This window comes from Schistocerca gregaria, chromosome 4, assembly GCF_023897955.1.
Source record: "Schistocerca gregaria isolate iqSchGreg1 chromosome 4, iqSchGreg1.2, whole genome shotgun sequence".
Classification (NCBI taxonomy): Eukaryota; Metazoa; Arthropoda; class Insecta; order Orthoptera; family Acrididae; genus Schistocerca; species Schistocerca gregaria.
Genome location: NC_064923.1, coordinates 751423833 through 751449711, shown reverse-complemented (window position 1 = coordinate 751449711; position 25879 = coordinate 751423833). Strand labels below are relative to the sequence as shown.

At 45.1% G+C, this 25879-nt stretch overlaps 1 protein-coding gene across 1 annotated transcript in view; it reads left to right on the top strand.

Annotated features, from left to right (window-relative positions):
- Nucleotides 1-25879, top strand: part of LOC126267237 (leishmanolysin-like peptidase) — a 516519-nt gene that overhangs the window by 419690 nt on the left and 70950 nt on the right. The window contains exon 3 of the mRNA XM_049972220.1: nt 20449-20479. Within this exon, the coding sequence (XP_049828177.1) occupies nt 20449-20479 (31 nt within the window). The remainder of the gene's footprint in view (nt 1-20448; nt 20480-25879) is intronic.

The following is a 25879-nucleotide window of genomic DNA, read 5'->3' as shown; positions in this document are numbered from 1 at the left end:
TAAAGTGAGTTTGAACGCGGCGTTATTGTCGGCGCACGAGCGATGGGACGCGCATCTGCGAGTCAGGGATAAATTGAGGATTTTCTCGTACAACCATTTCATGAGTGTACCGTGAACCTCAAGAATCACTTATTACGTCAAATCTCCGACATCGCTGCGGCCGGAAAAATATCCTGCAAGAACGCGACCAATGAGGACTGAACAGAATCGTTTAACGTGACGGAAGTGCAATCATTCCGCAAATTGCTGCAGATATCAATGCTGGGGCACCAACAAGTGTCAGCGTGCAAACCATTCAACGAAACATCATCGATATGGGCTTTCGGAACCGAAGGCCCGTTTGTGTATCCTTGAGGAGTGGTCGACACAAAGTTTCACGCCGCGCCTGGACGCGTCAATACCGACATTGGACTGTTGATGGCTGGAAACAAGTTTCCTGGTCGGACGAGCCTCGTTTGAAATTGTATCGAGCGGATGGACGTGTACAGGTATGGAATCCATGGACCCTGCATGTCAGTAGGGGAATCTTAAAGATGGTGGAGGCTCTTTAATGGTGTGATGGTGTGCAGTTGGAATGATATCGGACCCCTGATACGTCTAGATACGATTCTGACAGGTGACTCGTAAGCAAGAATCCTGTTTTATCACATACATCCACCCATGTCTATTCTTAATTCGGACGGACTTGGGCAATTCCAGCAGGACAATGCGCACCCCACACGCCCAGAATTGCTACAGAGTGGTTCCAGGATCGCTCTTCTGAGTTTAAACACTTCCGCCGACCTCCAAACTCACCAGACATGAACATTACGGGGCATATCTGGAATGCCTTGCCGCGGGCTGCCGCTGTGGCCGAGCGCTTCTAGGCGATTCAGTCCGCTACTGTCGCAGGTTCGAATCCTGCCTCGGGCATGGATGTGTGTGATGTCATTGGATTAGTTAGGTTTAAGTAGTCCTAAGTTGTAGGGGACTGATGACCTCAGATGTTAAGTCCGATAGTGCATAGAGGCATTTGGGATGCCTTGGAACGTGCTGTTCAAAAGAGATCTCCACCCCAGCCGTGCAGGATTCATCGTGTCAGTTCCCTCCACCTCTACTTCAGACATTAGTCGAGTCCATGCCACGTCGTGGGGCCCTACACGATATTAGACTGGTCTACCAGTTTCTTTGGCTCTTCAGAGTAATTATCTGTTAAAAATTTAGTTTCGCGACCGAAATGTAGTTGAATCTGTTAGTTTTTTATCGCTCAGAAAATTACATTTTACCCCTCAAGGGGTAGTTAGACCCCGGTTGGGAACCGCTGTACTTGAGGTACTGGTGGGGGGTGAAGGGTGTGGGACGCAATCGGCATAAAAACTGTAGGGGCAGAAACAAGTTTAGAGGTATGGGGTAGGTGTTAGTGTGAGACGCAGAGGTTCGCACAGCAAAGGGAGTTGTGGTGGGCTGCTGCGAACCAATCAGAAGACTGGTGAGAGGAAAATAGATAAAAAGTAACTGCTCACAAATTGCCAAGAGAGAAAAAGAACTAGCTGGAATACCGCGCATATCGGGGAGCCACGGCAACGAGGTGCAATGAGGGCATCCTACGCATAAAACTGATGCGGAACGTGGCTGGTTGCTCCGAATAAAAAACGGTCGCGTGACCGGCCCCGCCGTGTGCACAGCGCTCACCCACTGTGCGGCATATAACGTGCGGAACTGGAATACGGCCAAGGGGTCGCCGCCCCACAGCGGCAGCGGCAGCACGCCTGCGTTTCGCTGGAAAACTCTCGCCGGGGCCGGAAACAACGGAACGCGCTGTCTGACACGCAACCTATCAGAAATTCCCGGCGCTGTTTCACCCCTGCTTCTTGCTCCAAAGGCAGACTGCTTAATGTAAGCAGCAGTAACAAGTACTCAGCTGCTGATAATTGTCTTGGATTCACGTGTGGCACATAAAGATCACAGACAGCCAATCAGTTTTCTGACCGTCCGCCCCTGGTAGCTTAGTGGTCAGCGCGACAGGATGTCATACCTAACGGCCCGGCTTCGATTCTCGGGTGGGTCGGAGATTTCCTCCGCTCAGAGACCGGGTGTTGTGTTGTCCTTATCATCATCATTCATCCCCATCGACACGCAAGTCGCCGAAGTGGCTTCAAGTCGAAAGACTTGCACCATGCGAACGGTCTACCCGACGGGAGGCCCTAACCACACGGCATTTCAGTTCTCAGACCGAAGGATGCTCTGGACAGCAGTGCGCTTTGGTAGGCTTGGCCGTTTGGAAGGCGGTACGCTCCGGCCTTCCTCACCCAGCGAGGTGGCGTAGTGGTTAGCACACTTGACACGCATTCGGGAGGACGACGGTTCAAATCCGCGCCCGTCCGTCCTGATTTACGTTTTCCGTGATTTCCCTAAATCGCTTCAGGTAAATGCCGGAATGGTTGCTTTCAAATGGCACATCCGACTTTCGTCCCCATCCTTTCCTAATCCGATGAGACCGATGACCTCGCTGTTTGGTCTCTTCCACCAAATCGAGCAACCGACTCCGGCCGTCCTCTTTAACTGAGAGCCGGGCTCCCTCGCCGGTCGCAGAGAGACGCTCAGTTTAACTCGGAGTGTGCGAGTCACGGAGCGGGAGTGTGCCAGTGACGGAGCGGAACGATTTGGACGTTCTAGGAGTGAAAGTCACGTCAACAGGCGGAGGAAGCCCCTGGAACAACACTTGTCTAATCCAGGCTTTTCTGTTTCGTAGACTAACGACTATGCATGTGCCAACAGGTGGGGTTGAAATATATCAGAGCTAGAGGAATGTGTTAGTCCTTGGACAGATGTGACGCGTCAGACTGAGGTGACGAAAATCATGGGACAGCGATATGCGCAGTAGCATCGCGTACGCAAAAGTACAAAACAACAGTGCGTTGGCGGGGCTGTCACCTGCACTCAGGTGATTCACGTGTAAAGGTTCTCGGCGTGATTACGGCCGCACGACGGCAATTAGTAGACTTTGATCGCGGAATGGTAGTTGGGGCTGTAAGCATGGGTGGACATTGCATTTCGGAAATTGTTAGGGCACTCAGTATACCGAGGTCCACAGTGTCAAGAGCGTGCCGCAAATACCAAGTTACAGGCGTTACCTCTCATCACGGGCAACGCAGTGGCCGACGGCCTTCACTTAACGACCGACACCAGCGGCGTTCGCGTAGAGTTGTCACTGCTAACAGTCAAGCAACACTGAGTGAAATAACGGCAAAAATCTATGTGGGACGTACAACCAACGTATCCGTTAGCACAGTGCCACGAAATCTGTCGTTAATCGGCTGTGGGAACAGACGACCGACGCGAATACCTTTGCTGACTGCATGGCAGTACCTACAGCGAGCGCCGCTCCTGGGCTCGTGACCACGACGGTTGAACCCTAGACGATCGTGGCCTGGCCAGATGACTGCCGATTTCAGCTGGTAAGAGCTGATGGTAGGGTCCGTGTGTGGCGCGGACCCCACGAAGCCATGGACCAGAGTTGTCAACAAGACACTGTGCATACCCCACAATCGTGATGGCTGTGTTTACATGGAATGTACTGGGTCCTCTGATCCAGCCGAACCGTATATTGACTGGAAATGGTTGTGTCAGGCTACTCGGAGACCATTTGCAGCCATTCATGGACTTCATGTTCCCAAACAACTACGGCATCTTTGTGGATGACACTGCCCCATATCAGTGGGCCTCAACTATTCGCGGCCGGTTTGAAGAACATTCTAGACAGTTCGATCGAATGATCTGGCCACCTATCGAACACTTACGGGACGTAATCGAGAGGTCACAACCAGAACAACACGTGACTCGGGTATGAATATGGAAACCAATAATTTTCCCCGTTGTTAGGGGAGAGACTGCCTTCCATTGTGCGTATTATAATGACTGATATGCTGCATGAATGATTATCCACACCGTCTACGATGTTGTCATCATTATGTAACTTTGACTTTTGTAGTTCTGCAGTATCTGTATCAGTTTTGCTTAAATTTGAAGAATTTTTGTTAACAAAGTTTTGTATCTCTGTATAAGATTCTTGGTCATGGCCCAGGGCATGGTTTAGGACTTTTTCTATCTTCCGTCATTCCTCTCCTGGTTCGGAGGAACTAGAGACCGATGCGAATTCTGGCTGCTTATGTGATTACACCTACTGTAGGAAGTGACTAGATTGTGGACACGTGGTTACACTCTGTTGGTATTCTGCGGTCATTAGATTGTGAATTCTCTTCGACACGTCGGGTAATTCTTCCGTACTTTCCCCGAGGTTAGCAGTGGCAACAGGAAAGCGTACCACTGATACGTAGTCACGTGGATTTTAATCCGGCACCTGAACCTTCCTCTCTGTGCATGTTGAACAGTAGTGGAGAAAAACCACATCCTTGCCTTACGCTTTCGTAATTCGACCATTTCTCTCTCAGTCTTCCGTTGTAACTGCTCACGCTTGGTTCTTATACATTTTGTATGTTTCCCTTCTTCCGTTATAGCTTTCACGTACTTTCCTGAAAATTTCAAACATTCTGCACATTTCATCGAACGCTTTTTATAGTTTGACAAGTACTTTGGAGGATTGGTGATTTCTCTTAACGTCATAGCTACGTCTCTGGTACAGTTTCTTTTTCTAAAGCCAAACTGCTCACAATCAAAAACATCCTCAGTTTAGGATGATTTCGTCTTGTTGTTGTTGTTTTTACAGAATTCCCTCATGTTATGGTTACGAGATGTATTCAAGTATAAAGCCATGTCGGGAGAGAGGTCACTAAACTGTTAAAATGCAATGTCGCTGGGAGCGCGGTAGAACGCTCTAACGACAGCTCTGGAGGGGGGGGGGGGGCCGCAATCACCAAAATCTGTCTGGTGAGGGGAGGGGGGCTGGCAGTGCTCATTCGCTGGTCGACGGACCGTGCACCAGTGCGCTGGTGGAACTTCATCTCTCCGAAAACCTCTGTGAAGAATACCACGAAATATTGGCCTGTTCCGTCCGTGTGATGGTGACGTGGAGCTCGGTTTGGGCGCATCTGAGAGTACAGGCCAGTGCCAGCTTTCAGTCTGCTGTTTCAGCCCGTATTCTTACACAGGGTAACCATAAGCTAAACGGAATATTTTGAAATAAGAGTCTGAATGACTATATAATTTTTTACCGAAACAATGTACCTTACGACAACTACTTAAGCTCATACCGTCTTTCAACACTGGCGACCGCTAGACTAACACTTTGATTACAACGGCGCACAGAATTTTGTCCCACTCTCTTAAATTTTCCGACTGTATATCGTACAATGAGATCCTACCAACCACGTTTTAATTTCATAACCGACGAGATCCGGTGACCACGATGGCCCAGTTTAATGATGTCGGTAATGGTTGTTCAGATGCGCACTCATGTTAATGTCGAAGTTGAAGGTGTACCATCGTGTTAAAATCGAATCGTCACACGTTTAACAAGACGTACAGTTTCCAAAACAGGTGACGCCACATGTCAAGTGAACTATTCAAATGCAATAACTAGACATAAGGTCTGTTAGTTTATATTATAAAGCTAAAACACAAAAATTAATACAGAATTCGTTAGAGGTCTGACGTGAAACGAGCGCGGTGCATGAGTTTTCATCATTCCAGATACGGCTGTTGCAGCAGTTTATAACGGCTGAGAGAGTCCTCATCCGTAAACAATAGAAAATGTAGGGTGTTCGCCAGTGCAGTACTGCGCTGAATAATCTTTTGAAACCTCCCTGTAAAGATGATTCCGTGTGCCTTTCCGCTAGAGAAGCAGACATCTTACGATATCCTGTATATGAACTCGTTTATTTTCGTTTTCATTCTGTGAGCAGACGCCATTCCGATGTTACGTCATCTTAATGTGCAGATATGAGCACGTTCTATTAACACTCTCATACGTATTTTCAGAATTTCTTGGTGGATTCTTCGAGTCGAACAAACTTTTGTTTGCGTGGGATCATTGCGCTGTAAGTTTTGTGAAAAAATGTTACTATACACGTGTTGTGTGTGGGTAAAACTACCCAATTATATGAACGCACGGTGTCTGTCGTTTCGGACATGTCCGAAAGAACACGCGCCACGCATTCATATAACTGATTCGCCTGGATGGCAATTTACCCACCTTCTTCACTGCGGATGCACACATACGTCCGACCTCCTATGGCAGCCTCGGAATAGCGTGCTTGCAGGAAATGGAGAGGAACCGCGGGTGGGTTGCGCTCGTTGAGAGTATCCGTCCGCCTTGAATCGTGGTCAGATTGTCCGCACAGTTGCGATAACTCTGTGCTCCGGATGAAATCCTATTATTACAATGCTTGCAATTCGTACAGTAAAATGAATCCAAATAGAAAAATTTCCAGACTAGTGTTCGGAGTACTGCTTACAGAGGCATGGGTACAAGCAGCTACGACAGGGAATGCAATATCGGGGTTCAGAAGCACAGGAATCATCCCGTTTAATCCTGGTGTCATCCCCGAATACGCATTTTTAACATCAGCTTCAGCTCAACATCAGGAATACAACGAACGACACGAAAACAGACCTACTTCACCTCGACCAAGTTGATCGCACTGACAGGAGAGACCTAATCCCTCGGAAGAAGCAACTGCAGACAAAGATAACGTTCAGGGATTTGAACAGATACAAGCTTCACCACAACTGGGCTGTTCGCAACGGTCGGAAAATCCACAGGAAAACATGCAGTCTTCATCAGAAGCAACAGATATGACCTGGACAGTGGCAAAAGAAGAATCTCAAATAACCCCCTCAAATTCTTGGACCATATTTCGCCGATACCTATCCTAGATAAAGTTGCATCTGCAAGGAAGAAGTTCAGAGCTTTAGCTGAGGTTTTGACTTCTCCAGAAAACATCGACAACCTGTGAAACAGAAAACGACAAAACGAGTCAGTAAAGAGTAGAGCAAGTGCTAAAAAGAGGACCAAAGGAAAAACCGTAACCAAAGAGACTCCAAAGGAATTATCAAAAAGATGCAGCCTAAGAAACCTAAAGCGTCTACCACTGACACCGAATCCGACTCGTCACTGGATATCCAATTGCAAGACGATGATGACGACGCGGATGATGAAGAGTGCTGCTGTGTAGGGTGCGGCGAACTGCACAGTTGCACTAAAAAGGATGAGGGTTGGATCAAATGTATTAGCTGCCAACGTTGGCTGCATGAAGACTGTTCAAAATATGAATCACACATATATGGGTGAAATGGTGAAACTGATAAAAATAAGTATTTTTTTTTTTTTACTTTCGTAGTGCGTTAAAGAGGATGTGATACTGTTAATGTGTTACTTATGTATTTTGTAAAAGGAGAGTGTTTTTATTTTGTTCAAATAAACAATTTCTTGTCTTCTACGAGGTCCAAATTTTTTGTTAACCATATCGCCCTGATTTACCCTAAAACTAACCATTTTTCAAGAGATTATATTACTACATTAAGAACTGCCGTTTACTATTTTGGGCAGACTGTACCCAACCACAGCTGAACGTCATTACTGCGGATCTGCTACTACTCTAATAGCAGTAGTTGTTCAAATGTTTGGTTCAAATGGCGTTTCCGCTAGGCAAGCCTGGCGTAGTATAAATGTGGCCCCAACGCGAAGCATCACAAACTGATGGGTATCGTACTCTTGCCGGTTTGGACAGATACTTTAAACTTGTGTATGAGTATGAACGCCTTCGCAACGAAACACCGTGTCACGGCCAGCCTTGCTCAGTTAGTTGCTTCTCTCAGCTTCGCGTCAATTTCCCGACTGGTCAGTGATACATGATATTGAATATCTGCTGCTGCCGTGCCAAAGAAGTTGCTGATGGTATTTTAAGCAGGCTGCAGAGCCGTTTTCCCCATAAGCTGGCTCCCACATTGCCACCGCCGAACGGAATACCCCTCGATACCGATCTGCACCGTCACGGGGGTGAAGGTAGAGGCGCGACAGAGCACGTCGGCGTGTTTGCCTTGCGCAAACTTAGCGCTCAGCCCTTCCTTGCCTACGCACGAAGTTCCGCTTCGTGTAAATGAAAGCACGAGGCGGTCCTCTGCCTAAACGTGGGCGCGCAGCTGCTTTAGAACGCAAGTATCTTATCATATAAACGGGCATTTACAACCGCCTAACTTCCTTGTTAAAACTAATTTAATATGCCGCCCGGAAGTCAGCCGCTTTCGAAGGACATAAGGTCTTGAATTCGAAGTCGATAGAAATGGAGAAAATGTGACAGAAGAGCGAAAACTATGTTTCTTGAAGATGGCGAGGACGAAGCAAAATTTGACCGGACAAGAAATTATCGTAGGAGGGTAACGCACTGAAACAGCCACAACCCCACACCAAATGGCAGCCTACACAATTGCAGGGCGCACTCCAGCGAGAATAGCAACAGAAAAACATGCACAGTCCCTCACCACGTAACTACGAGGGTACATAGGCCGCAGCAGTTCCTGTGAACAAATTAATCGGTAGTAACGCAACTTCCCAGTTCGCCACATTTAGTGGACGAGGAACACAACCACATTATTCAACGGCCATCGACGGACACGCCAAAATATCTGTTGCACATCTTTTGTATTTTGATTGCAGATGACGCGTTAAAAGGGCGTGACGGGCGCTTTTAAAATTCCGTTTCCAACTTGTAGTTCTTTGAGCATTAAAGCTATAAGCAAATGATTTATGTGCAAGCAGTAGAACTGACGGGAATAATTATTCTGGGAGCGATAATGTAACAGCACTTCTCAGCTTTTTGCCGTCAGGCTTAATGGACACCGTACTCCGAACTGTTTCGTGGGTCGCTGAGATCAAAGGTGAAGTTATTCTATGCATTAAAACTGTTGATAGTGAATTTTTTATGATTCCCGTTGTGTGTCATGAACCAAAATTTCTAGATCCAGTCCTGCTCCAGTAATGGAGCGACCAGTAATTCCAGAAGTCAGTTCACGGTGGCACCTCTATGCTGCTGACGCCATTTCTTTTACAGGTTAATCCGTGGTCTTTTTCCAATGACATACCTTCGCCAATATGATACCGTATGTAACGTTTCCGAAAATATTTCCAACTGTTACGTGGATGGTGTCATTTTTGTAGAAACTATCCCGGTGTTCATTTTAAACGATTTATCGAAACTGTGGTCGACTAAAGACTTGGTCGCACTTGGATATGAACTCCGTTCCTCCTGAATACGAATACAATTCCATATAGACTGCACCATGATATGACTGTAAATTACGTTTAATTTCTGTTGCGACTTCAGACTCTCCTACTGGAAAATTTCCGTCTACAGTTTTCTGTTTGTGCCATGCTCTTGAAGAACGTCAAAGATACGTTTCGCAGAGACTAAAAGTAATATCTCTCTGATAAACTGGGTGGGCTTTCTCGAGATTTTCTCGTTCGCTGCTGCTGAATATGGTACTAGTTTCCTGTACCCGGACAACTTTGACAACTTTCTTCAGTCACGACGATGTGTCACGTTATACACTGCAACACATTTACCCATGCTCACCTTTTGACAGGTGGATAGCATCTGTTTGCTTCTACAAGATTTCGTGAACGCGATGTCAACCAGGTACGTGACACAAGACTTGAAATAAGGAGAAATTTAACTCCTTAAAGGAAGATTATAATGTCCACGCATTTTATTTAATATTAATTGTACGAAAACCAATCACATTAAGTTTTAATCAGACGACTTTTATATATTTTTGTGTTCCAATAAATCATTCCCCAGAGCCTATTTGTTTTATTACTAGTTTCACTGTGCGAATGAGAACAACTTAAAATATTCATTGCGCTGGTGGCAACACGTTAAAGGTTGAAAGCTGCACCCATCGCCGTAAGTTATTCAGTAAGAATAGCACAGTAAGTGATATCTCATTTAGGCGTACAGTCTAGGTTCTTGCTTCTCAGTACACGGTATCGTCAGGCTGACAAAGCGGAGCACATTGTAGCAAAGTCCAACTTAATTTATAGATAATATCTAGTGCGCATAAGGCAGGACTGATTTTTCTCTGTACTTTCTGCGCACTGCAGAGTAAAAATTGTAAACCAGTTCTGCCCAATGGTTATGTAACTATTCCACTCTCGAGAGAATATATCTAAAAGGAAATGTCTCGTTCCTCATATACCACTAAGAGAAGAAAATAAGAGAACGAAGAAGTGAGAAGGAGAGACTGAAACGATACTACTAATACCTAAGAAGTGTGTAAATGACAGATCGTAGTAAAGGCTTCCAAACTAAAGTACTGAGTGCGATGACGCAGCTGTTGAAACTCATGACTCACATTGGGGAGCAATAGGATTTAAATTCCGCGGTGGTCATACAGTTTCCAATTTTGAATAGATTCTCTAAATTACTTCAGGCACATGATGTGATGATTTCCTCTAATAGGTTATGGACTGTTGAATTCTGCATGCTTGCCATTTTAGTGTGTGATACGCCTGTAATTACCATAGTATCGACGGTGTTTTAAACTCCAACATTACTCCCTCCCTTCCTTCCTTTCTTTCGTAACTATAGTATCAGATTTGACACAGGGACTCAGAGTTATGGCTTAGAATCAGAAACATTTCGTAAGTTTCTGGGGTATTGGTCGGTGGGCAGGCTCAATTTAAGTTGACAGATTCACCGTTCGCTGCTGTAGGAGACTGACGGATCACTTTTGAGTGACATAGCTGTGTTGTTCGTTCTAGAAAGATATCTACATGTCTCAGGATAGAACAATAAATAAACAACACCGGTAGTTACGCCGTTTCAGATGCGAGACGCGGAACACCGCAATTAGGCACTATTGGAAGGTACTTCCAGGCAAAGGTGCCTGTGGTTGTACTGGGGGGGGGGGGAGGGGGGGGGGGGGCGGCGGCATTCGTCGACATGATTCGCAAGCATGGATACATAGAGGAACAAGCGCTTGTTGGTCCCCCCCCCCCCCCCCCCCCCCGAACAACAGTTGGACATTCTGAGCGTTGTGAGGTTGGGTTTAAATGGTTAAAATTGCCCTGCGCACTATGGGACTTAACATTTGAGGTCATCAGTCCCCTTGTCTTAGAACTACTTAAACCTAGCTTACCTATGGACAGCACACACAGCCATGCCCGAAGCAGAATTCGAACCTGTCAGGTTGGGGGCCAGGTGTGTGCCGAAGGAAGGATGTGACTTCTCCTTTGCAATGTCCGTGGCGCGGAGTAACGTACAATACTTCGCATCACACGCTGGAATATAACCGTGAACCTGCACAGCTCTAGCAACGAACATGAATATATAAGTAAGTTTCATTCTCGAATAATTTCTCGTTCATCTTCGCTTACAAAAATGGCCGCAAGAGCTAGCTTGGGCATCTACAACATTTGTGCTACAATTTGATCTTTAACAATGGACGAAAGGTTTCCGGGAAATGTTACAGTGTCCTTGCCAATATTACTGCATACACTATCAGATGAATGGTATGCGGACACCTGTTAAAAAACTAAACTCCGCCCGAACAGACCACGAAGGTCCAACGGTACCGACCGGCCGCCGTGTCATCCTCAGCCCACAGGCGTCACTGGATGCGGATGTGTAGGGTCATGTGGTGAGCACACCGCTCTTCTGGCCGCATGTCAGTTTAAGAGACCGGAGCCGCTGCTTCCCAATCAAGTAGCTCCTCAGTTTGCCTTACAAGGGCTGAGATCCGCACTCCTGAGGACATTAATATGCGGTTTGCCCGTCTTTGGCCATTATGGCGGTTTGATCTCTGCCGGGGACACTTTCAGTGAGGTGAGGTGAGGTGTTTAACTGTCTGTGGAAGAATAGCAGCCCATTCGTCCTCAAGAGCCGAAATGAGAGAAGTTGGTGCTGTTGGACGCTGGGGTCTGGATTGAAGTCAAACGTTCTAACTTGACCCCGAACTTGGTCTCACGTCGGGGCTCTGGAGAGGCCAGTCGATTTCAGCAATGTTATTGTCCATAAACAATTGCCTCGTAGGTGTTCCTTTGTGACAGGTCGTATTGTCGTGCTGACACACACTGATCGACTCCAGACTGTACTGTACGCAGTACACAATGCTGCGAAATTTGTTCATTTTAGCGTTTTCTCAAGCACAATAAGCGGACCACACCCTACCCACGAAAAACACCTCCATGCAGTAACACCAGCTTCTCTGTTCTCCACTGTTGGCGCTACACTTGACGGCAGATAACGTTCCCCAGACATTCGCCGCACCCAAACCCTTCCATTGGATTGTCACAGTGTATAGCGCCATCCACTGGTTTCTGTCTAGTGGTGTCGTGCCTTAAGCAACCTCAAGCGTTGAGAATGGAAACGCTTGGCTTGCGAGTAGCCACGCGACCGTTTTACCCCATCCTTCTTAACTCCCTACGCGCGGCCATTTTGCTACGTGGACCGCTGGTAACACTCTGGAAGCCACGAGTGATTTCGTTCCTCCGATTTCGTGCGATGTTTTACACTCATCCTCTGCAATGATTGACTGTCCCTATCTGTCTCTAAATGACGTCTGCTTGGTCTTGGCGCAGCTCTGGTTGTTGCTTCACGTTTCCGCATCACAGCCAATTCACCAACAGTCGGTTTGGGAAGCTTTAGAAGGGGCGGAATCTTCCTGATGCATATTTCCCCGCAGGTAACATCCAATGACTGGTCCACGTGGAGTTACTGAAGTCTACCGACCGTCTCCTTCTGCTATACTGGCGAACGCGCCTCCCGTGGCATCTAGTGGCCGGTGCCGCCTTACACAGCGCTGTCACGATAATTTTCTTGAGGTGGGCAATTACGGGCTGTATCTGTTAACCACTGGTAGTTGCTGTGTCTTCGATATTGGCAGATCGCTGACATATATGCGTACTTTAGCTCACACTAGAGCTTGTACTTCAAAGCATCTCTTCACTTCTTGTCGAGAAAGTCGAAAATTTCTTAATTGACTGTCTTGTGACTCAGTAAATGAAGTAAGCTGTCTCGCAGAATCCGATGCCAATAAAGTAAGGACTTAAATCGAGCGAGCGAGGCACGTAATGATTCATAAACACGCCACACATAACTCTCAGTTAATGCCTTCAGTAAAAACGTTGTATCGAGGTTCGGCGTACCTTTTCTAAGTACTCATTCCTTGTCAGTAGCAGTTTCATAACCCCGAACTGCACACGTTAGTCCGTCATAATATTAAACATGTACGAGGGTCGTTCAACAAACAATGCCTCCATTTTTTGAAAAAGCCATTAATAGACATAGACAAACGTCCTTGTTGGTGCTTCACATTTGACGTTTATTGTGTGCGCCGGTGAAGTTTCGAACCGTTCTGGCAGATGGCAAAGCGTAGCACAGCGTCAAAATGGCGTCTACATACGACTCACCTTAGAAGCAGAGTGCTGTTACTGAATTCATGTCTGCAGAAAAAGAAACCGCGGTGAACAACCACACGTTTGTGTGCAGTGTATGGCGATCCTGCTATTGATACGAGTACTGTCGGACGATGGATAGAGATAATTAAACCCTCAGGAAATGCAGAAACAGAGCTCCGTGATCAGCCACGCTCGGGACGTCCTCTCACAGCCACTGCTGCAGACATGCTGAATCGTGCGGATACCATTATTCGTGCCGAACGGCGCATCACAACTCGACAATTGGCTCTGCAGTTGTCGGTCAGCATCGGAAGTGCGTCCGCAATGATCGAGACTCTCGGATATTCAGAGAGATGTTCACGATGGGTTCCACGAATGCTCACAGCGGACCACATGATTCAGAGAAAGGCCATTTCATCTGAATTGTTGGAGCGTTTTGAGACCGACGGAGAGGCCTTTGTGTCACAGACCGTTACGGGAGACGAAAGCTGGGTGCAACACTTTGCGCCTGAAACAGAGGCAGTCCATGAAGTGGCATCATCCTTATTCACCACAAAAGAAGAAATTCAAGACAACCCCCTCTGCCGGAAGAGTCATGGTGACTGTCTTCTGAGATTGCGATGGCGTCATTCTCGTGGATGTGATGTCAAGAGGATCAACCATCAATTGAAAGGCATACGTGAAGACTCTGAATAAACTCAAGAACCGTTTCCGACGTGTTCGATCGGACAAGAATCCAGCAGAAATCTTGCTCCAACACTACTATAATGCAGGCCCACACACAAATCTGAGAACCCGGGAACACATCGCCAAATTGGGTGGACATCATTGCCTCATCCACCCTACAGCCCGGACCTGGCACCCTCGGACTTCCATCTCCTTGGGTCGCTTAAATATTCTGTACGGGGAACAAACTTCGAAGATGACGAGAGTGTCAGTCGTGCAGTGAAAACATTGCTACACCTGCAGGACAAGAGCTTTTAGCAGCAGGGAATGCATGCTCTTCCACAACTTTGGCGTAGGTCCATAAAATGTGGTGGAGACTACGTAAAAAAATTAGATATCGACATGACATGTCGATGTATGCTTTCGCCAAATACTGACTCTTAACAATAAATATGTTCTGAGGAAAAAAAGTGGGTCATTACTTATTGAACGACCCTCGTAGCATCAATTTTATTACACAGTCATACTGTCTTGTGGAAACAAAGCGACCGTCTTGTACATTTTTTATTATATATTCCACATTCAGGACAGCCAGATGGTATCATGACCGATTTGGACTTATTACCAAGTCATCATCAGATGATTTTTATCACTTCAAACTACAGCTTCAGGCAACTGTGCGCGGTATCCCGTGCCTGATCTTTGTGTGGAGCCACACAGTTCGGGATAATGCACACAGTTCCTTGAAGCTCAACCGATTGAGATCAACTGGTGATGATGACGAGTTGATAATGAGTCCAAACATGTAACGAAAACATTTTAGGTACACGAGGCTGGAATATACTGGTGTAACAAAAAGTAATTGTATTCCTTTGATCCCGTCACGGTGTTTGCACGTACGCCTGTCAGTCCATGAAGAAGCGTCCCAAAGCTCGATATAGGCGACTAGTAACCCGTAGCTGGTACGTATGCGCGGCGGCTTTCCCGAGCTCCTCGCCTGACGCAGAAAGTGCGTGTGCGTGCGCACGCGTATACTTTCCCCCTCTCAGTTTTGCAACGGAGAGACGACGGTTTGACTACCGCTGTGAGAGGCGAGTGTTGTGTACAGCAGTCGAGTGGCTACTGCGCACGCCACTCATGTCGTCTTCGTTTCGCAATGCATTGCTGGCTGTGGCACTGGAAAACAGAGGGGAGCGTAGTGCTTGCTGAACAGAAGTGCTGCGTTCTCAGGGTATCTAGGAATGTGGCTTCCATTTTTTTTTTCGTGCACTAGAATTCTGCCAACGTGTGGAATTTTGTAGTAATATTAAAGAAGGTGTTATGGATTTCGGGCGCTCGACAAATCGTCATTAGCTTCCTTACTAGATGTCAGTACATATACAGTATCTCGTGGTTTAAGCGAAGTCTGTTTTTTTTCTGACAAGCCTGAATGAATGCTGCGACGATTCCCCAAGGGCATATATTAGCAGTCGTCACAGCTGCCCTGTCATGTGTTAAAATCCACCAGTTGTTTGATAAAGTGTCCTTATGTCCACCAAACTGTGGAGAAGCATTCAGTTCATTGCTTCCACTGTGCGTGGTTAATTAATGTCCCGACGCACACCTCTTTGTAATTGAACAAAACTCTGCTGGTCCTGATTAGATACGCGACTTAATGCACCGATAGTCACATGACTAACAATGTTAAAACTGCCCGGAACATGTTGATGGCTGATCACATACTCCTAATAAAAGAAAGAGTCCTAGTCATCCACTCATAGCTCATTAACATCCTCTATCCAGCAGTTCAGGTAATGGGCCGCACATTTCAGAAAATACTAAAAAACGTGTGCGTTACACTGTTGCCGTTTTCGGATAGGATGCTTTACATCAGCCACTTACGTCATCAGATAGTGTAACACGTCGCAAGATGTTACACATGGACCGTGAAATAGAGATCACTGTGAAAACGTTCGTGACTCTGTTCCTTTCACAACAGGTGAGTCACTATCGTCACAGGTACATTACGTGCCCACGTTCAGCCTCTAAATTGTCAATATTTAGTAAGTGTCTGAGATATGTACGTGGTATCTGGAAAGTCGCTTCTTGATTGCAGTTGTTTCCTTACTTTTGGAGTAAAAGTTACGCTATAATTATCCCAGTTTAGCGGACGAAGTAAAATACAACAGTAAGTGTCTACGTGATCGCCTTTGATAGGGCGCTACTTTTACTCGATGTTCAGTCGCAGTTCGTGTCTTAGCCATCAGCACAGGAGGAACCAATGCAATGATTATGGATATATTTTATTTCAGCGTCTCAGTATATAGTGCAGGAGTTTTTCGTTGCCATTGTATAGCATTGTATTGTACTGTATGGAACTGGGGACCTAGAAACGACAGAGAGGCTTCGTCCTTGCTGTAGGTAGCCCTCAGTGGTTCACAACCCCATAACAGTCCCACTGAAAATAACTGCAATTGCTTGTCGGCTGATTCCCAGAGAACACGGGAGCGAAACTACCCAGCATTCACGAGGTGTTCACCACCGTCCAGAAAAAGTCACATCAATGAAGCAGACTTCGAGCTTCCTGTGGTGAGTTCTGCGTGGAGGGGTTCTGAATCCCAAATATGCGCGTCATGTCGTTCCCCAACCGAAACACCGCGCTTCGCAAATGTCAGTCCGTCGCGCTAAAATGTGTACAGCCTCACTCGGTGGTATACCAGAAATGCTGTTTCGCGAATACCAACTGAAACTTCATGTTTATCAGCTTATAAATAAGGTGAAGGTAAAGGTGTTGACGATAAAGGCCTAATAAGATGCTTAAATCAAGAGTACAAAATCGACAATAATTTTCATATCGAAATTACTCATTAATCGAGATATTGCAACCTATCCAAATGTCAGTCACTTCTGTTGTATTTGCAAGTGAGTCAGCTCCGGTGGAGTCCAGTTTTTCGAAGCACAGTGTGAAGTTATCAGAGACGGTCATCAGCTAAAGCAAAGCGTTTTTCAATGGAAAAAATTGTATGTTATGTGTTTTACAATCTCCAATTTCATTTGCTGTTGATCAGTTTCAGCTTTTGAGGCGCTGTCAAGAAATCTAGAAACAAACCAAAGCACAGATGGAATAACATGTAAAGCAAATAAAAACCTGTATAAAAATACTACCTGGTCGCAGTGCTGTCAATTTAACGTACGACACAGCCCAGTACTTAAAAGGGAACATTCCCAGGTGTAAATACACGATCTTGTCGAAACTTGATGGGCACGTAGAGGGATGAAAATAATGCTATCCGTATTTGTTCATTTTTCCCCAATATCACTTTTAAGGGGTAAAACAGTCCAAAAGGTAATTTGTCGTATTACGAGGGTCAGTCAAAAAGTAATGCCTCCTTTTTTTTTTTCTACGTTTAATTGTCAGGAAATTTAATTGCAATTACATAGGTTGAAAACCACAACATTGAGGATCATTTTGTCATTTTTCAATGTAATCTCCGCCCATCTCTACAGTTTTGGTCCATCTTTGAACAAGGGCATGTATCCCAGCACGGTAAAAATCACAGCTCTGCTTCCTAAGCCATGGACGCACGGATGTTTTGACGGCCTCCTCATCTTCAAAATGAATCCCACGATGAGCTTCTTTTAGTGGCCCGAACAGATGGAAGTCTGATGGTGCCAGTTCAGGGCTGTATGGGGGATGAGGCAAAACTTCCCATCCAATTTTGACAATCTCGTCAGAGGTGTGACGACTGGTGTGTGGTCTTGCATTGTCATGCAAAAGAAGAACATCTGCCATTGATTTTGTTGGGCGAACTCGCTGAAGACGTGCTTTAAGTTTTTTGAGGGTTGTGACGTATTGAACAGAATTTATTGTGCATCCCTGCTCCAAAAAATCAACCAGAATCACACCCTCTGTATCCCAGAAAACTGTTGCCATAACTTTCCCTGCCGATCGCACAGTTTTGAATTTTTTCTTCCTCGGCGAGCTTGTGTGACGCCACTCCATTGACTGCCTCTTTGATTCGGGTTCAAAAAAATGCACCCATGTTTCGTCCCCGGTCACAATTTTTTTCAGAAACTCATCTCCCTCCAAACGGAAGGGCTGCAAGTGTTGGGAGGCTATTGTTTTCCTTGCCTTTTTATTCTGATCGGTTAACATTCTTGGAACCCACCGTGCACAAACTTTTGAGTACCCCAATTGTTTAATAATCGTGATCACACTGCCTTTACTAAGAGAAATAATGCGACACACTTCATCTGCAGTCACCCGACGGTCACCACGAATGATGTCATCAACTTGCTGAATGTTGTGTGGAGTCACTGCACTCACCGGCCTGCCGCTCCGCTTTTCATCAGTCAACGGTGTTTGCCCTTCAGCTTCCTTACGACGAACCCATCGTCTAACAGTGCTGACATCCACTGTCACAACACCATACACCTTCTTCAGTCTTTCATGAATGCGTATGGGCGTTTCACCTTCTGCATTCAAGAATTCAATCACACAACGCTGTCTCAAACGAACATCGATGTCGGCCATCTTACAAACTTCTGCTGTGCTGCCACCTGTTGACACAGAAAGTTACTACTGCAGTGGATTGCAGAAGAAGGTTTGAGGAATGGCGCCAAATTCAAATTTTTCACTTAACTTAATTTTTTAAGTAGAAAAAAAATGGGAGGCATTGCTTTTTGACCGACCCTCGTACATTTAGAGGCAATATCCCGGAAACGGTGATACATAAAAATGTCTTTCATATAAAAGCTAAAGTGTAATTAAACTAAACTCCGTCCGAACAGGCCTCTGATAGACCAACGGCACCGACCGACCGCCGTAACATCCTCACCGATATGCGTCATAGGATGCAGATATGAAGGGGGATGTGGTCAGCACACAGCTCTTCTGGCCATTCCCAGTTTTCGTGACCGAAGCCACTTTTCAATTAAGTAGCTTCTCAATTAGCCTCATAAGAGATGAATAAACCCCGCTTTGCAAACAGCCCTCACCAGACCCGAACGGTGATCCATCCGAGTGTTAGCCAAGCTCGACAGCGCTTAAGAACTTGACTCGTTGTCAAGTCTTCGGAGGCAGTACTTGAAATGGACAGCCAGATATGACTGCAAAATGCCAATATTGATATGTTTGAATGTCTACATGAGGTGCATATGGGGTCTGAAGATCGCATATTGAATTGCCGAAACTGGTTTTGAAAATAAAATAAAATTACTTCTCAAATAGCACGATTATTTGGTGATTTTCCGGGTTAAATATTTAACCAGCGGCTGCCCTGCATCCGTAGAAGATCAGTTCGGCAGTGGCAGCTTGTTCTTTGTGTGAGTAATTCATGAAGATATCTTCACAGTGATACTAAAATGACATGGACATTAGGAGAATAAAAAAACAAAAACAAAAAAAATTGAACGGGCAGTACACGGAAGGAATATAGTTGTGGTACAAATAAAAACATAAATGCTCGTTTGTTCAAAATCATGTATCTCCGTATGCTCTTCACCAGTTGTTTTGAAATGTTGACACAATATTGCATTTCAGTACGTGCATGTTTTTATATAACTGTTTTTAAATACATTTCATATTTAAATAAATATGTAATATGTAAAGGGGAAATGTTATTACCAAAAAAGTCGTGAAAATTTCTTAACTGAATACTTCAAACTTTTGCATAATACTCCAATGAGTATTCGGACAGACATAGGATATATATTTTTAGAGAAACATTGTTAGCAAACAGGGAAGTTGTATTTCTGCCTTACGGCTTATGATTACAATACTACTTCAGAATCTGAATTTGCAATAACAATAAACAAGGCTCAAGATGAGAGAGAGTTGGGAAGGGGTGATGGACAGAGAGGAGGGAAGAAATTGACATAGAAAGCGGAAAGGAGATGGACAGAGCCTGGCTCCCCGAAAAGTGAGTAACTTAAACAGGCTAGTACAATAGTTTCTTAGACACAGCCATCTTTGTCTAATCTGAGGTATCGTTAATTACATGGTATGAATAAGAAGTGTGCCTTCAGAAATATAAAGAATAAAATATTGTTCATTGTTATCGTTAAGTATTATTGTTTTTACTGTTAACTTGGATTTTGTGGAATTTGCATGTGCTGTATTTTGGAATTTAAAAATTTTCGTCTATTATTATTTTATGTTCACCGTTTGTATGCAGTCAGCACTTAAAATGAGGTATGAATGTTGATATACACTATGTCGCATTTTCAGCTGTGTTTTGTTGTTGTGTTATTAACTTCAAAGAGACGTAACATATTTTAGGTGACATTATAACAGTTTTCGGGAGAAACTCTTTTCTGAGTTTCCCTTATCTTATTAATCTTATTTGTGCAATATTGCCTTATTCGTGGTATAACTGACAGTGGACTAAAATAAATAGTGAAATTAAAATTAGAAATGGATTACAATTTTCTAACAAAAATATTAAAACCGAGTTTAATTTCTTTTTCAGGCTTGACAAGGAAAAATTTGAGTTAATAAATGTGAGTATTTGATTCAAATAGTAATTTTTATAGTTGTAGTTGTTTTATTCGTCAGTAGATCGCATTTCTTAACATTACAATTTAAGAACAACAAAAAGTAAAGTAATCCACGTACACAGACAAGTCTAGTAAGATAAGGATGGGACAGGCAGTTGGCCATGGCTTTATACATCGAAGCGCCAAAGAAACTGGTATGGGCATGCGAATTCAAATACAGAGATATAAACAGGCAGAAGACGGCGCTGCGGTCGGCAACTATATAAGATAACAAGTATCTGGCGCAGTTGTTAGATCGGTTACTGCTGCTACAACGGCAGGTCATCAAGATTTAAGTGAGTTTGAAGGTGGTGTTACAGTCTGCGCACGAGCCATGGGACACAACATCTCAGAGGTAGCGATGAAGTGAGGATTTTCCCGTACGGCCATTTCACGAGTGTACTGTGAATGTCAGGAACCCGGTAAAACATCAATTCTCCGACATCGCTGCGGCCGGAAAAAAATTCTGAAAGAACGGGACCAACGATGACTGAAGAGAATCTTTCAACGTGACAGAAGTGCAACCCTTCCGCAGATTGCTTCAGAGTTCAATGCTGGGGCATCAACAAGTGTCAGTGTGCGAATCATTCAAGAAACATAATCGATATTGGCTTTCGGAGCCGAAGGCCCACTCGTGTACCCTTGATCACTGCACGACGCAGGGCTTACTCCTCTCCGGGGCCAGTCAACACAGACTTTCAACTGTTGATGACTGGAAACATGTTGCCTGGTCGGACGAGTCTCGTTTCAAAAGGTGTCGAGCGGATGGACGTGTACGAACAACCTCATGACCCATGAACCCTGCATGTCAGCAGGGGACTATTCAAGCTAGTGTAGGCCCTGTAATGGTGTAAGCGTGCAGTTCGAGTGATGTGGGACCCCTAGTATGTCTAGATACGATTCTGACAGGTGACACGTACGTGACCATCCTGTCTGGTCACATGCATCCGTTCATGTCCCTTGTGAATTCCGACGGACTTGGGCAGTTCCAGCAGGACAATGCTACACCCCACACGTCCAGAATTGTTGCAGAGTGGCTTCAGAAGCACTCTTCTGAGTGTTAAGTTCTTCCGCTGACCACCAGACTGCCCAGAAATGAACATTATGGAGCATGTGTGAGATGCCTTGCAACGTACTGTTCAGAACAGATCTCTATCCACACGAACTCATACGGATTGAGGGACAGACGTGCACGATTTAAGGTGTCAATCCCCTCCAGCACCACTTCAGACACTAGTGGAGTCCATGCCACGTCATGTTGCGGCACTTCTGCGTGCTCGCGGGGCCCTTAACGGTATTAGGCTGGTGTTCCAGTTTCTTTGGCTCTCCTCGGCGTAGTAGGCACCATCCAGCAATTGCCTGGCATAATTTAGGGAAACCATGGAAAACCTAAATCAGGATGGTCGGATGATGGTAGAAACCTCCACACTCTCGAAAACACGGCCAGTTTTTTTAATAGCTTGCTATTTAATTTGGTTGCCCGTAGTGTACAATACTGTTTTACAAATAAGTTATTGAATAATGAAAGAGGCTAATGCTGCGCTGCTCATTCATTTCTCACTCCCAGTCACTGTAAACACTGTCAGCTGATGTGGGAACCATTTTATGCACCACAACTGCCGGCCGCGGTGGTCTCGCGGTTCTAGGCGCGCAGTCGGGAACCGTGCGACTGCTACGGTCGCAGGTTCGAATCCTGCCTCGGGCATGGATGTGTGTGATGTCCTTAGGTTGCTAAGTTCTAGGAGACTAATGACCACAGCAGTTGAGTCCCATAGTGCTCAGAGCCATTTGAACCATTTTTTACACCACAAATTCCCATTTGCTAGCCTAGAAAATTGAGTCAACATCCCTTTATAATAAGTGAGATGTTGAACTCTGGAAGGGGCTAAAGTATTAGTGTTATACATTGCATAGCGTTTGGGAGAAAGCTTTTCAAGAAAAGGAAAAAGAGAGACAAAAATATATTCTGTGGAATTGTAGTGTGGAGTGTTATGAATTATTACCGTTATTACTAATTATTTCTGTAACATTTCCTACCAAACCCTCACTTTCTGTTGTCTAGGTAATCCTTTAGTGTATATAATGTACTGCTTAATAGGTACTTCTTAACTGCCTTTTTAAATAAGTTTGTCTTAGAAGTGTATTTAATCTCTATTGGTAATTTATTGTACAGTTTTACTCCTTATAGAAAATGCTGTTTTGAGTTTTATGTTTATCCTTTCTTGGCAAAAAGTTCGGTATATATTTGTCCCATTGTCATGAATAGAGCTGTTTGTTTAGTGATTATCAATGTTGTTTTTAATGCGTATAACTGATTGGTAAATGTACTGTATATTTTAATACGCTCTGTATTACCTTTGTTTTAAAATTTGTTCTAACTATTTGTGCCCTGTTGTGTAGTATGTCTCCAACCTTTATGATCAAAGTTATATAGCAGAAAATCCTAGGTTGAATACGTTTTGGAGAAGGAACTAATATTTAGTTTCTTATTGACATAACTTACACCTCAAAGCAATAAATTAAGCTCATAGTATATGTCCAAAGTGATGAACGCGAGTCTCGGTGCTTGCATTACAATGTTGCATAAATTATGCACTGTATCTCTACTCTTCTTGTTGTCTACAGTGCGATGAGACAGACGATTAGCACGGCACCAACTACTCTCTCCTTCAATGTTTGCTGGAATCGGATAAACCGACTCCACACCCAGGAAAAATACCATAGAAGTGAGACTTTGTGATCTCGTTGACCATGGGATTGGACCTCTCCATCCACCCAATCCACTGGTGAGGTTATCTGTACTCCCAGTGCTCAGGGACTTGCTCATCCAAGTGGGATGGTGCTCTGTTACACTGAAACCACATCCTCTAGAGTTAACTAAAGGTACAGTCCTCGGAAACTTTAGCAACACGTCTTGAATGAATATGAAGCATTGTGAACAATTCACGTGATGTGGCGGTAAATAAGACCCTGTTACATGAACAAAGCATAGGATTTGTCGATCTGGAAAAAGCATTCGACAATGTAAAATTGTGCGATCTGTTTGAAATTCTCAGGAAAATAGGCAGTAGCTATGGGTAAAGTCAGGTAACATACAATATGTACAAGAAAAGGGAACAGTAAGAACGGGTCAGCAGATCAGAAGCAGTCAGATGAAAAGCTCCGTAAGGCACAGTTGCTGTCTTATCCGACTAGTGTTCAACCTGCACGGCGAAGAAGCAGTGGCGGAAGTAAAGACCTGTAGCAGCAAACGAAGTGAAGGAATTCTGCTACCTCGGAAGCAGAGAAATAGACTAGTGATGGAGCAAGGAGGACGTAAGAAGCATACTATCTACGGCGAAGAGAGCTAAAACAAGTGTACTGTTATCACACATAGGCCTTAATTTGAGCAAGATATAATCCGTCTGGAGCACAGCACTGAATGGAAATGAACCAAGAACAGCGGGGAAACAGAATAAGAGAAAGGAAGTGTTTGGGATGTATGCTGAAAATTACGTTGTCTCGTAAAATAAGAAACGAGATGGCTCTATGCAGAGTCAGCGAGGAAAGCTATATGTGGTAAATACTGACAAGAAGAAGGGACAGGTTGATAGGACTTTTCCAACATTAGCGAATAACTACCATGGTACTGAATGAAGCCGTAGAGGGCAAAAACTTTAGGGAAAGACAGAGGTGGAAAAATAACCAACAAATAACTGGAGCTGTAGGGCGAGGGTGTTATTCTGACATAACAGGTGGTCACAGGAGAGGAAGTCGTGGCAGGCCAGTTCAAAGCAGTCGCAAGACTACTGGAAAAAAAAAAATGAAACTACGATAATCAGCGTGCAACGGCGCGGTTGACTTCATAAAGCAGGCGATTATTGAAAGCTTAGTTAGGGCATGCTGAGCCTGGTTTCTCGTATTACACTGAAGTGACATGTCGTGGGATAGCGGTATGCACATGTACAGACGGCGGCAGTACTGCACGCACAAGGCGTAAAAGGGCAGTGCGTTGGCGGAGCTCTCATTTCTACTCAGGAGACTGATGTGAAAAGGTTTCCGACGTGGTTATGGTCGCACGACGAGAATTAACAAACTCTGAACGCGGAATGGTAGTTGGAGCTAGAAGCATGGACACCCATCCGGCAATCGTTAGGGAATTTAGTATTCCGAGATCCACAGTGTCAACAGTGTGCCGAGAACCCCCCACAAGTCCGGCATTAATTGCCTCTCGCCACGGACAACGCAGTGGCCTTCAATTACCGAGCGAGAGCTGCGCCGTTTGCGTAGAGCTGTCAGTGTTAACAGACAAGCAACACTGCATGAAATAACTGCAGAAATAAATGTAGGACGTAAGACGAACGTGTCCGTCAGGTTAGTGCGGCGAAATTTGTCGTTAATGAGCTGTGGCAGCAGACGAACGAAGCGAGTGCCTTCGCTAACAGCCTGTAGCACGTCTCCTGGGCTCGTGACCGTATCGGTTGGATACTAGAAGACTGGATGACCCCAGTTCTCCTCGATGGTGAGTGTTCATCGGAGGTCAGGGTACCATCTGGAGTGCCCCAGAGAAGTGTGGTAGGTCCGCTGTTGTTTTCTATCTACATAAATGATCTTTTGGAAAGGGTGGATAGCAATGTGCGGCTGTTGTCTGATGATGCTGTGGTGTACGGGAAGGTGTCGTCGTTGAGTGACTGTAGGAGGATACAAGGTGACTTGGACAGGATTTGTGATTGGTGTAAAGAATGGCAGCTAACTCTAAATATAGATAAATGTAAATTAATGCAGATGAATAGGAAAAAGAATCCCGTAATGTTTGAATACTCCATTAGCAGTGTAGCGCTTGACACAGTCACGTCAATTAAATATTTGGGCGTATCATTGCAGAGCGATATGAAGTGGGACAAGCATGTAATGGCAGTTGTGGGGAAGGCGGATAGTCGTCTTCGGTTCATTGGTAGAATTTTGGTGAGATGTGGTTCATCTGTAAAGGAGACCGCTTATAGAACACTAATACGGCCTATTCTTGAGTACTGCCCGAGCATTTGGGATCCATATCAGGTCGGGTTGAGGGAGACATAGAAGCAATTCAGAGGCGGACTGCTAGATTTGTTATTGGCAGATTTGATCATCACGCGAGTGTTACGGAAATGCTTCAGGAACTCGGGTGGGAGTCTCTAGAGGAAAGGAGGCCTTCTTTTAGTGAATCGCTGCTGACGAAATTTAGAGAACCAGCATTTGAGGCTGACTGCAGTACAACTTTACTACCGCCAACTTACATTTCGCGGAAAGACCACAAAGATAAGACAGATTAGGGCTCGTACAGAGGCATATAGGCAGTCATTTTTCACTCGTTCTGTTTGGGTGTGGAACAGGGAGGGAAGATGC